Source organism: Peromyscus leucopus, chromosome 8b (genome assembly GCF_004664715.2).
Source record: "Peromyscus leucopus breed LL Stock chromosome 8b, UCI_PerLeu_2.1, whole genome shotgun sequence".
In the NCBI taxonomy this organism is placed as follows: Eukaryota; Metazoa; Chordata; class Mammalia; order Rodentia; family Cricetidae; genus Peromyscus; species Peromyscus leucopus.
Genome location: NC_051086.1, coordinates 60,396,571 through 60,408,651, shown reverse-complemented (window position 1 = coordinate 60,408,651; position 12,081 = coordinate 60,396,571). Strand labels below are relative to the sequence as shown.

Sequence of the window (12,081 nt, the reverse complement as noted above, 5' to 3'; positions counted from 1 at the left end):
TACAGCAAATTCCTGCATGTTTTTGGTTGAGAAGTGAAACAGGGAAATGGCAATTAGGGGATTAGAATCAGTCTCTGCATTTCCCTCTAATATCCTTAGCCCCAAAGCAAAGCTGTTTCCAAAAAGAGAGAGATGCTACACTTCCTTTAAATGCAAGATGCCTGCCACCACAATGAAGACTGTATCTCCTCTGCTTATGTTCCTGTTTGTAACCTAGGCTAGACAAAACGCTTTCCGAGTCCGACGGATACTTCTTCTAGAAGCCCTCTTCCAGAAGTGGGACAATGATGGCTCAGGCTTTCTGAGTCTGAATGAAGTGGATGATCTCCTGTACACATACAAGGAGGGAATGGAAAGAGAGTCTATGAAGAAAGGTAAAATATTAGCATGTTCCTGCTGTGTAACCTGACTTTCAGTTTCTCAATGCTATGCCGCATACACAAAGTCCAAAACAAGCAGTAGAGGCTAGGGAGCGACTCAGTTGGTAGAGTTCTTGCTGTGTGAGCACAGGCTCTGAATTTGGATCCCAGCAGCTACACAAAAGTCAGGCACTGTGGCATAGGTCAGGCCTCACTAGGGAGGCAGAGGCAAGAGGACCCCTGGGCCATATTGGTCAGCCAGTCTAGCTAAATCAGTGAGCTCCAGAATCAGTGAGTGACCCTGTCTTGAAAACAAAGTAGGAAGTAATTGAGTAAGACAGCCAGCATCAACCTCTGGCCTCCATGTACACATACACTGGCATGCACAAGTGCACACACTCATTAACATGTACATAACACTCTCTCTGTCTCTCTGTCTCTCTGTCTCTGTATCTCTCTGTCTCTCTGTCTCTCTGTCTCTCTCTCACTCTCACTCACTGGCTGTTCCAAACCTGCTGGTACATTTAATTTTTTTTTCTTTTTACGATCCAGGGATTGACTTTACAGCTTCATGTATGATGGTCAAGCCCTCTGAGCTGTATCTTTCTATCCCTTACTTGACTTTTAAATTTTATTTTATTCGCTTATTTTGGTTTTTCAAGACAGGGTTTCTCAGCTCTAGCTGTCCTGGAACTCTCTTTGTAGACCAGGCTGGCCTCGAACTCACAGAGATCTACCTGCCTCTGCTTCTGCCTCTGCCTCCCGAGTGCTGGGATTAAAGGTGTGCGCCACCACTGCCCAGCCATTTATTTTATTTTATTTTTAAACAGAGTTTCATTAAGCTTTCCAGGCTGGTTTTAAACTGGCTGTTGTAATCAACAGCCAGTTTAGTCAACCTTGGATTTTTAATCCTCCTGCCTCAGCCCACTGAGCAGCTGGGATTACAGGCCTGCACCACCAGACCCAGGAGTTAGAGTTGCTAAATGGAACACAGTGAGTGCCAAAGAGTGTGCAGATGGATAGGAACGCATGTGTGTTCAAGAGTGGAACATGTTGCTGAGTGTTTCCAGCCCAGACCTTGAGCCCAGGCAGATTCTGTCTGGGAACCGATTGCCTCTGTTTCTGAAGTTGAAGTTCCCAAACTGCACTATCACTGCCTGAATTCTTGTTTCCTGCTTTTGTAAGTTCTCAGCTATCAAGTCTGGCTGGGGCTAAAGTTCCTCTTCAGTATACCAATTCTTTATTCTCTCTAATGATTTTTTCTTTAGAGACAGGGTTTCTCTGTATAGCCTTAGCAGTCCTGGAACTTGCTCTGTAGACCAGGCTGGCCTTAAACTCATAGAGATCCACATGCCTCTGCCTCCCAAGAGCTGGGATTAAAGTCGTGGGCCACCTCTGCCCAGCCTCTTTATTGATTTTGTTTTTCTCTTCTTTTTTTCTTATATTTTTACTTCCTAGCTGACATAAAACTACTATTCTTTTGCTAGAAAACTGGGATGTTAGGAATCCCTCAGAAATCCTTCAGTCTGTTCTTGGTTACTATGACCCTGATACATTTGAAGATGGTAAGCTGGTTGTTGGTAGTGTGCTCTTACACAAATTTGTCTATTGTTTCCTTGTGGTTAAATCCAGGTTACTCATCTTTTGGCAGGATCAGAACACATAATCAATGTTTTATTCTTACCAAATTCTGTTAGAAGTCCTATGATAATAACATTGATCAATTGATTAAAATGGTATGTGCTGGGTTGGATGTAGAGCCCAGTAAGCAGTGTACTTGCCTCATAGGCACAAAGCCCTGAGTTTGATTCCCAGCACTTCATGAACTAGGTTTTCTGGTATACCTCTGTAGAATCAGACTGGCCTTGGCTACAGAGCAAGTTCAAGGCTAAGCTGGGATACATGAGAACTCTCTAAAAAAATTTTTTTTCTGTTGAACTCTTCCACTTTTTTAAGTGACTTTTTTGTTTATGAACAGTATGTTGTAGATGTACTTTGAAACATTGTAAAAGTTTCTCTCTGTGGTCAAACTTTTTGTTTATGATAGCACACAACAGTTTCTTGTTTTAGTCCTTGGGTTATAATCCAGTATTATCATTGTTGGTTTAGTGTTCATATTGCCCCAGATTTAGTCCTTTTCCTGGCTGTCCTGTCCTGTCATCTCCCCTGCTCTCAACATTGTTTCATGAAAACGTTCAGATATGCAGCGAGTCTGGAAGAATCTTGTAAGGCGGCGTCTACACTCCCAGAGCCTAAGCTCTGCCACCGGCGCTTCCCCCATGGCTGCTTCTTGTCACTGTTCACTCCTTAGCTTTCCATCTGTTTCTCTATTGTTGATACATCTTAATGCAGCATGTACACGTCTTCCTGAGCACACAGCTATGCCTCTAATTCACGTGAGTTCAATATTTAGTAACCTTTTTCTCAATGCAACATTCCCACACAATTGGGTGTGTAAATTTTAAGTGTAAATTTGCTGAGTTTTGACAAATCTGTGAGCAGTATAGCTCATGCTTCTTTGGAGACATAGAACAGAGGTTCCTCCATGTCCTTTTCCCATGCAGTCCCACAGCACAACTCCCAAGGCAACCACTGAGGCTTTTTCCCACCATGATTTTTCTTGTCTAGAACCTCTGTCTATGATCAATAGAATCATACGATACACACCCTTTTAGGTAAGGCTTCTTTTCACTCAGCATCATTTTTCTTGAGATTCTTAGATGCTGCAGATTCTGAGCCACTGTGCAGTAGCTATTTTTGGTTTTTAAAGGAACGCTAGACAGTTTCCTCTGCCATGTTAATGTTTCCATCATTCTTGGAGCACTTCTTTCCTTTCTGACATGAGATCTTCTGGGTACATCTTATGCTTCAACCATTTCCATCCTGAAATAATCAACTTACCCAGGAAAAACCTTAGTTTCTTTTGATGAAGGGTAGTGTTTAGAAGCCAAGATGTGAGTTATACAAGCACTGTTTCTCCCAAGGTTTTCCTCTTAGGTTTGTCAGGAGACAGAGCTAGAGAATTTGCATATGCACATGCATGTTTATATGAGTATAAAACACATCTCTACTAACATTAAAAATCATGAGTTCACACCAATACTTCCCTGTCCAGTTCAAAACAACAGAACCCATACTTATTTCCTCCCACTCTTGTAGATCCTTTCCCCTCTCCACATCAACCCCATAGATGTGCCTAGCATATTTCTTAGGCTGTAACACTCCATGCATGCCAAGGCTCTTTTTCACATAGGTGTCCTCTTCAGCCATTCAGGCTCAACTTCCTATGCAGAGCTAACTGCTACCTGGAAGTCTTACCAAGGCTGATTTCTCATTTTGGACTTCCCTTTGATAAAAATATTCTTTTCATCGTCTTTAGGTTGTGACTCCTTAGGCTGGATGTTCTTCTGTTTAGATGTCCTCTTCACTCTATTCAGCACTCAGATCTAAACCAAGCTTTGACATTCAAACCTAACCTACCTTTCTGTAGAGCCACCCCCCTCACCCACATGGGCTAACGGTTGCTCTTCCCCGTGGTCCTCACACTGCTCAGGCTCTGACAACCCATGCCAAGCTACTCTCGAAGGATGCCATTCTTGGCACATGTGAACTCTGATACTCTGCATCACCTTGGCTTTCTCTGAGTTCAAGTCCAGCCTGGTCTACATAGAAAGTCCCAGGCCAGCCAGGACTACAGAGTGAGATTCTGTCTCAAGAAAACAAGCAAACAGAAAAGGCCTGGCATTTTCCTATACTAAACCAGCCACTCTGACTAGAGGCATAGAATGTCCTAATTGGTGTGACCCTGGAGAACATGTTCTAAGTCTAAAACTACAGTGGAGCCCACTCAAACCCATGAGCTGCAATGAGAATAGAGTGGTTTCCCCAAGGCAAAATTGTAACTACAAACAAGAAAATCAGTGGATGCTAAAGAGCTATGAATCAATGAATGCCTGACTACAGAAATAAGAGCTTCCCATGATAAAATGCCTCCGATTCCAGGTAGTGCTTCTTAACTGTCAAATAAATGATACTGAATGGATGCTCTTGTCATTAAAGGGAAGGCAAAAGCACATGAAAGACATTTTGAGAGAAAAGCTAGAACCCGCTTTAAAAGGAAGGGACGTATGCCCTGTCTATTAGTGACTTTTCTCGGCTGTGACACAAATACGTGAGGAAAGCAGCTTATGGAATGGAGGGTTTGTTTTGACTCACAATTTGGGGCATGAACCATCATGGTGAGGAAAGTCTGGTGTCGGGAATGGGAGGTAGCTGGTCACATAGGCATTGCAACCACAATCAAAAAAAGCAAGTGGGAGTGAATGCTGATACTCAGCTCACTTTCTCTGTTTTACTTAGTTCAAGGGATCCAGCCCAAGGAATGTACACTGCCACCTCAATTACCCAATCTAAAACTCCCTCATAGTATGCCCAGAGATTTGTTACCAAGGTAATTATTGATCCTATCAGGCTGGCAATCATTATAAGCCATCACATCCCTGTGACTTGTTAATGTATAATAAATGTCAAAACACTTTCACAGACGCACCAGGAGACATGTACCAAAATACTTATAGTGCAGTTCCTAGGAGTAAAATATTAAAAATACCTGAAATGCATATTTCCAGAAGAACAAATAATCAATGATGTTATTTTCACACAATGAACACAGTGGCTAAGATGGATGAGTCAAAGCTACAGAAATAGCATGATGGACATGGTAGTATAATGTTGAATGAAAAAGCAAATCCTGGGGCTGGAGGAGAGTCCTGGGGCTGGAGGAGAGTCCTGGGGCTGGAGGAGAGTCCTGGGGCTGGAGGAGAGTCCTGGGGCTGAACTCTTGGACTCTTTCCTCTTTTCAGCAGTTAAGAGTCCTTGCCGCTCATGCTGAGAGCCTGAGTTCAATTTCCAGCTTCTACTTCACGTGGCTCACAACTGCCTGTGACTCCAGCTCCAGGGGATCCAACATCCTCTTGTTGTCTCTATGGACACACACACACACACACACACACACACACACACACAACCATGAAGACACGTATACACATAAACAAACACAAAATAATCTTTTTTTTTTTTTTGAACAAGGGGCTAGAGAGATAGCTCAGAAGTTAAGAATACTGGCTACACTATGATTCCCAGCACCCACATGCCAGCTCACAACCATCTGTAACTCCAGTTTCAGGGGATCTGACACCCTCTCCTAGCCTCCAAGAACACCAGGCATATTTGCAGGCAAAACACCCACACACATAAAGAATAAAAATTAAGTTAATTACATTTAAAGATAAAAGATAACAAAAACATTTTAAAAGCAAGTTCAAGAAAGCTATATGTGGTTTGATAATCTTTGTGTAGTGTTTACAAACAGGTAAAACTAAACTGTGTAATGCTAGGAATATTCATGTGCAACACGGCCACTGTTATGTAACTGTGACAGTGTGAGGGGGGGAGCCAAATTTCAGGTAAGAGATGCTAGGAGATGGGCTAGAACAGGGTAGAAGAGGATGAAAAAGGTAACTTCCTGATAATGTTCAAGTTTGATAGTAGATTCATCACTGTACAAAGAAAAATAAAAGAGGAGCTGGCTCAGAGGTTAAGAATACTGGCTGCTCTTCCAGAGGACCTGGGTTCAATTTCCAGCTCCCACATGGTGGCATCTGTTGTGAGATGAACTCCAGTTCTGTGGGATCTGATGCCCTCTTCAGGCCACCAAGGGCACCAGGCACACATGTGATACGCAGACATGCATGCAGGCAAACACATAAAATAATAACATTTTTAAAAAGAAAAATGAAAGAGAAGATCTAGAGCATACTTTAGTGGTGGAGTGCTGCTTCCAAAACCTCGTGATCTTTATGCTTTTGCCTCCTGAGTCCTGGAAAGTTCTGTGTGTGTGTGTGTGTGTGTGTGTGTGTGTGTGTGTGTGTGTGTTATGTGTGTGATGTGTAGTGTGTGTGTGTGTGTTATGTGTGTGATGTGTAGTGTGTGTGTGTGTGTTATGTGTGTGATGTGTAGTGTGTATGTGTGTGTGTGGTATGTGTGTGGTGTGTGAATGTGAGTGTGTGTGTGGTCTGTGTAGTGTGTGTGTGGTATGTGTAGTGTATGTGCAGTGTGTGGTGTGTATAGTGTGTGTGTATAGTATGTGTAGCGTGTGTGTGTGTGTGTGTGTGTGTGTGTGTGTGGTGTGTGTGTGTGTGGTATGTATGTAGTATGTGTGTGTGTGTGGTGTGGTATGTGTGTATGGTGTGTGGTGTGTGTGTGTGTGTGTGTGTGTGTGTGTGTGTTGTGTCCTAGAGACTGAACCCAGGGCTTTGTGAATGCTAGGCAAGTGCATTATCACTGAGCCATATTCCTAGCCAAACAGGCAGTGTTTTAGTTTAGTTTTAAAAAAATGTATGAATCATTCACCATTGGTAAACTCTGTTTTGGGTTATAAAATTAGGAATGGAAATGGGTGACCACAAAGGACAGTGCCAAAGAACAACAGGATAGGATATGGAAGACAAACAGGAGGGTGACAGCAGACTCTGGGAATTCACCTGGCTAGAGGTCGAGTTAAAACAGCCGCCGCCACCGCCGCCGCCACCGGCACCGAAGTCATACTGAATTAGTCTCGGAAGTCCGTCACAGTGCCCAGAAATCCCTTTAGTGTATTCAGTTGTCCATAGAACATACACGTAAGGGCTTCAGCTTACTGTAAGAGGAAAATGAAAAGATTTCCCATAGGTAAATGAACTTTTGGTCTGCTCTCTGTTTCTCACTTATGTTTTTTAGCTAAACTGCACATCCAATTTCCAAAGCCACATCCTGGTCATGAAATAAAGTTGTCTTCAGAGCAGTTTCAGAAGTACATAGAATTGGTTGTGTCTGAACTCAGGGGCAACGAGGACCAAGTTCTGGACAGTGTTGTGGAGTTTCTGATGAGTTCTTTAGAGAGGAGCCACACTGAGGGTCTAAGGAACTGCGCAAGACGGAAGTGGCTCCATCAGATCCAACATGCTGCAGAGACAAGTGGGGTGTCCCTGGAGCCAGTGTATGCCGAGACCTTTAGGGCCCTCACCCAGGTATGCTTTCTTGTTGTTGTTGTTTTTGTTTTTTTCGAAACAGGTCTCTCTGTAGGTTTGGAGCCTGCCCTGGAACTCGCTCTGTAGCCCAGGCTGGCTTTGAACTCACAGAGAATCTGCCTGGCTCTGCCTCCCAAGTGCTGGGATTAAAGGCATGCGCCACCACCACCCGGCTCCAGGTACACTTTCTAAAGTACTATGAAAGGAAACGTTTTCTCACAGTATGTGATATTCAATAGCTGCATAAGAGGAACACATAAAATTTGCTTGAAAAAAATCACTGAATGCTGAAAAAAATCATTGAGTGATACTAAAGATGATTCACTTATTACAAAAAAAAATTATAAATGACTCAAGCCTAAGTAAGGGGCTAGAGATGGAGTTCAATTGCTAGCATGCCTAGCATGTATGAAGCTCTGGGTTCAATCCCCAGCTCTTTGTTAACCAGATATGAATGGCGCATACTTGCAATCTCAAATCTCAGAAGGTAGACCCAAGATAATCAGAATTTAAAAATCATCCTTGGCTACAAACTGAATTTTAGGCCAGGCTGGGCTACATAAAGTTCTGTCTTAGAAAAAAAAATACATATGGGCTGGAGAGATGGCTTAGTGGTTAAGAGCACTGACTGCTCTTCCAGAGGACCCGGGTTCAATTCCCAGCACCCACATGGCAGCTCACAACTGTCTGTGACTCTGTAACTGTCTGTCAGTTCCTGGAGATCTGACACTGTTATACCAATGCACATAAAATAAAGTTAAATAAATTATTTAAAAAATACATACAAATAAAGCAAGCTAAGTGAGATAAAGCCCGGATGATTGGAGTAAGACAGAAAGATATGGAAATGATGACCTGGAAACTTATTTGTTCTGAGATTCTCATATGCCAAGACTAGATAATAGAATGATAATGAAAAATGCCAGTAGGGAGATATACAACAGTGCAAGCTACATTTACTTTGCATGATGATTGAGGAACAATTTACCCATCAAAAAAGAATTTTTGTTTAAATTTTATTTTTATTATTGGGGAGCATGCTAGGAATGTGTGTAGAGGTGAACAGACAATTTGTGGGGACAATTTTCTCCTTTCACCAAGTGGCTTTCATACTGGTTCAGGAAACCTTTCAGGTTAGCCAGAACTACATAGTGAGACCTTATCTCAAAAAATAAATAAATAAGCCAGACAGTGGTGGCACACACCTTTAATTCCAAAACTTGGGAAGCAGAGACAGGTGGGTCTCTGATTTTGAGGCCAGCCTTATCTACAGAGTAAATTCCAGGGCAGCCAGGGCAGCCAGGGCAGTTACACAGAGAAATCCTGTCTCAAAAAAACTAGATAGATAGATAGATAGATAGATAGATAGATAGATAGACAGACAGATAGAAAGATAGAAAAGAAAGACAAATAACCAACCCTTTTTTAAGTTTCAACATTCTTAGTCATTGGGGAACACAAATTAACACTAGTTTCAGATTCCATCTCATCCCAGTCAAAATGGCCGGGATCATGAAACACATGACCGCAAAAGCTGGTGAGGATGTGGGGAAGAGGGAGCCTTGTCCAGTGCTGATGAGTGTGAACTGATGCAGCCACTATAGAAACCAGTGTGGGTGTTCTTCAAAGAGCTAAAAACAGAACTGCCATGGGACTTGGCTGCACCATTCCTGAACATATACCAAAGAACTCTATATCCTGCCACAGGGACATTTGTATGTTACATTCATTCCTATGTTTTTCACAATAGCAAAGAAACAGAAGCAGCCTAGCTGCCTATCGATAGAATAATGTATAATGAAAATGTGGCACAGGTACACAATGGAATTTCGCTAAACTGTAAAGAAAAACAAAATTATGCAGTTTGGAGGAAAATGGAGCACTCTAGAAATATTAAGTGAAGTTACCCAGACTCAGAAAAATAAGAATTGCATGTTCTCATCATACATAGATCCTTACTTTTAATAATGTGTGTATGTAAATAAAGGGAAGGTGTTGATCAGGGTTCTCGAGAGAAACAGAACTGATAGGATGTATACCCAGTGGGATGGCACACATCTTTAATCCCAGCATCCAGGAGGCAGAGGCAGGGGGATCTTTGTGAGTTCAAGGCCATCCTGGTCTACATTGTGGGCTCCAGGACATCCAGGACTACATAGAAAGAACCTGTCTCGGGCTGGAGAGATGGCTCAGAGGTTAAGAGCACTGGCTGCTCTTCCAGAGGTCCTGAGTTCAATTCCCGGCAACCACATGGTGGCTCACAACCATCTATAATGATATCTAGCGCCCTCTTCTGGCTTGCATGCATACATGCAGACAGAACACTGTATACACAAATAAATAAATAAATCTTAAAAAAAAAAGAGGGAAAAAAAAAGAACCTGTCTCAAATAAAACGGCGGGGAGGGGGGATGTTAGACTGGCTTGCAAGCTGTGGTCCAGCTAGTCCAACAATGGCTGTCTGCCAATGGAAGGCCCAAGAATCCAGCAGCTGTTCAGTCCATGAGGCTGGATGTCTCAGCTGGTCTTCAATATCCACCGGAATTCCAAAGAAGTGGCTCCAACACCAGGGAAGGAATGGACTTGCCAGTGAGAGGGAGGGCAAGCAGGCAAAGAGCAATGCTTTGTTCTTCCACACCCTTTATATAGGCTGCCACCAGAAGGTGTGGCCCAGATCTAAGCTAGATCTCTCCTCCCCCAAAAAAAAGATCCAGATTTAGGATGGATCTCAAATAATTCAATCAAGAAAAATTCTTCACAGGTGTGCCCAGCGGCTTCTGCTTTGATTAGTTTGAGATGTAGTCACCTTGACAATCAAGAACAGCAGGGGATAAGGATAAGGATGAGTACAGACTATGAAACTAAACGAGAAGGGAACAAGAGGTGTTGAGAGAGGGGAGCCCAAAGGGTCCCATGTGACATGAAAACAGAAAGGAGGCTGTGGAGTGGGGGGACAAGGGAGAGAAAAGAAGGGGGGAAGAAGAAACAACAAAAGCAAACTTTGCCGGGTGGTGGTGACGCACGCCTTTAATCCCAGCACTCGGGAGGCAGAGGCAGGTGGATCTCTGTGAGTTTGAGGCCAGCCTGGCCTACAAAGTGAGTCCTAGGACAGCTAGGACTGTTATATAAGGAAACCCTGTCTCAAAAAAACCGAAAGAAAAGCAAACTTTGATGAATGCCACACTGAAACCTAATCTTTATATGCAAATTTTAGAACAGAAAGTCTACAGTCTTAGTCTCCAAGAAACTTTCCTGATATGTCCCTGATCAGATCCAGGCTGTTAAGAATTCTTTGAGGCTGGGAAAATGGTTCAGCTGTTAAGTACACTTGTTGCACTTGCAGAGGGGACCCACCTTCAATTCCTGGCACCCACATGGTGACTCACAGTCACTTGTTACTCTAGTTCCAGGAGACCTAATGTTCTCTGCTGGCACCAGGCATGCACATGGAGCACACACATGTAGGCAGAGCACCCATACACAGAACATAAAAATAAAGAAATCTTTTTAAAACCTAGAACAAATCCTCAGGAACTTTGTTTTCACACTCATGTTTAGATGGTGAAAGGTGAGGAGAACGCAGGCATCCCCTTGCTGGAACCCTCTGAAATCAGTGCTCTTTGCTGAAGTCCCTCACCTCCAACTGAGACTGTGGTTCCAAGGGATCAAAGTTTTGAACCTTTAAATTTGATTAGAGTTAAAAAGTTTTATTTTGTTTGGGTTGTGTTTGTTTTCGGTAAAGCAGTCTAACTACACGTAAGACACCCATTCCACTGACTAACTAGAATTCAGGTTTGAAGGGCAGTGTGGTATCTGCCTTTTCCCCCCTGCCCATGATTGGTAATCTCTGTCACTTATTCAATGAAATCATTGGTGCTAGATTCCCAAAGAGGCTAGCAAAGGAATTAGGGGATCTTTGTAGCCACTGACAAATGCAAATCCATGATCAGAAATATTTTGCCACAGGATGCTGAAGCTCATGGAAATAAGAAGATCAGTGCTCACATTTCCCTCTTAGAAGAAAACCTCTTCCTGCCAGAGAGAGGGGATGTTCTCTTGAGGAATGTGGCTTGTACCCTGGATGATGCTCCCTTTGTACTGAACAAAGTGCTCTACAGGGACATGAAAGGAATCAGGTAAGAACTTGTTGAAGAGTCGGTTTCTTTCTATTCGTTTTAAAGATAGGAGCTCATGGACTTCAGGCTGGCCTCCAACTCACTATGGGGTCAAGGCTGGCCTTGAACTCCTGATCCTCCTGCCTCTGCTTCCCAAGTGCTAGATTACAGGTGTGTGCCATCATGCCTGGCTCTGGTTACATCTTTCTAAAACAGTATTTTCCCTTCTGAAGTAAGCAGGCATTGAACCTTGGTGATTTGCTCAAGAGAGAACTGTCTTTAAGCGACCAGTGCTTCCAGAATGGGACCAGATGGGCTTCCAGTCCTAAATGGTCTTTGTTGTTGTTGTATTTTTATCAATTAATTTATTTTGTGTGTATGGGTGTTTTGCTGGCATGTATGTCTGTGTACCACTTGCATGCCTGGTGTCTGCAGAAGCCAGAAGAGGATGTCAGGTCCCCTGGAACTAGAGTTATTGTCAGTTATGAGCCACCACGTGGGTTCTGGAAATCGAACCTAGGTCCTCTGCAAGAGAAACAG

The 12,081-nt window shown here is 43.1% G+C and overlaps 1 protein-coding gene across 4 annotated transcripts in view; it reads left to right on the top strand.

The window, feature by feature from the left end:
• Efcab5 (EF-hand calcium binding domain 5) overlaps positions 1-12,081 on the top strand; it is a 137,294-nt gene that overhangs the window by 93,163 nt on the left and 32,050 nt on the right. For all 4 annotated transcript variants that reach the window (XM_037201494.1, XM_037201493.1, XM_037201492.1 and 1 more), the window contains 3 exons: positions 218-374; positions 7,137-7,426; positions 11,393-11,562. In XM_037201494.1, the coding sequence (XP_037057389.1) occupies positions 218-374; positions 7,137-7,426; positions 11,393-11,562 (617 nt within the window). The remainder of the gene's footprint in view (positions 1-217; positions 375-7,136; positions 7,427-11,392; positions 11,563-12,081) is intronic.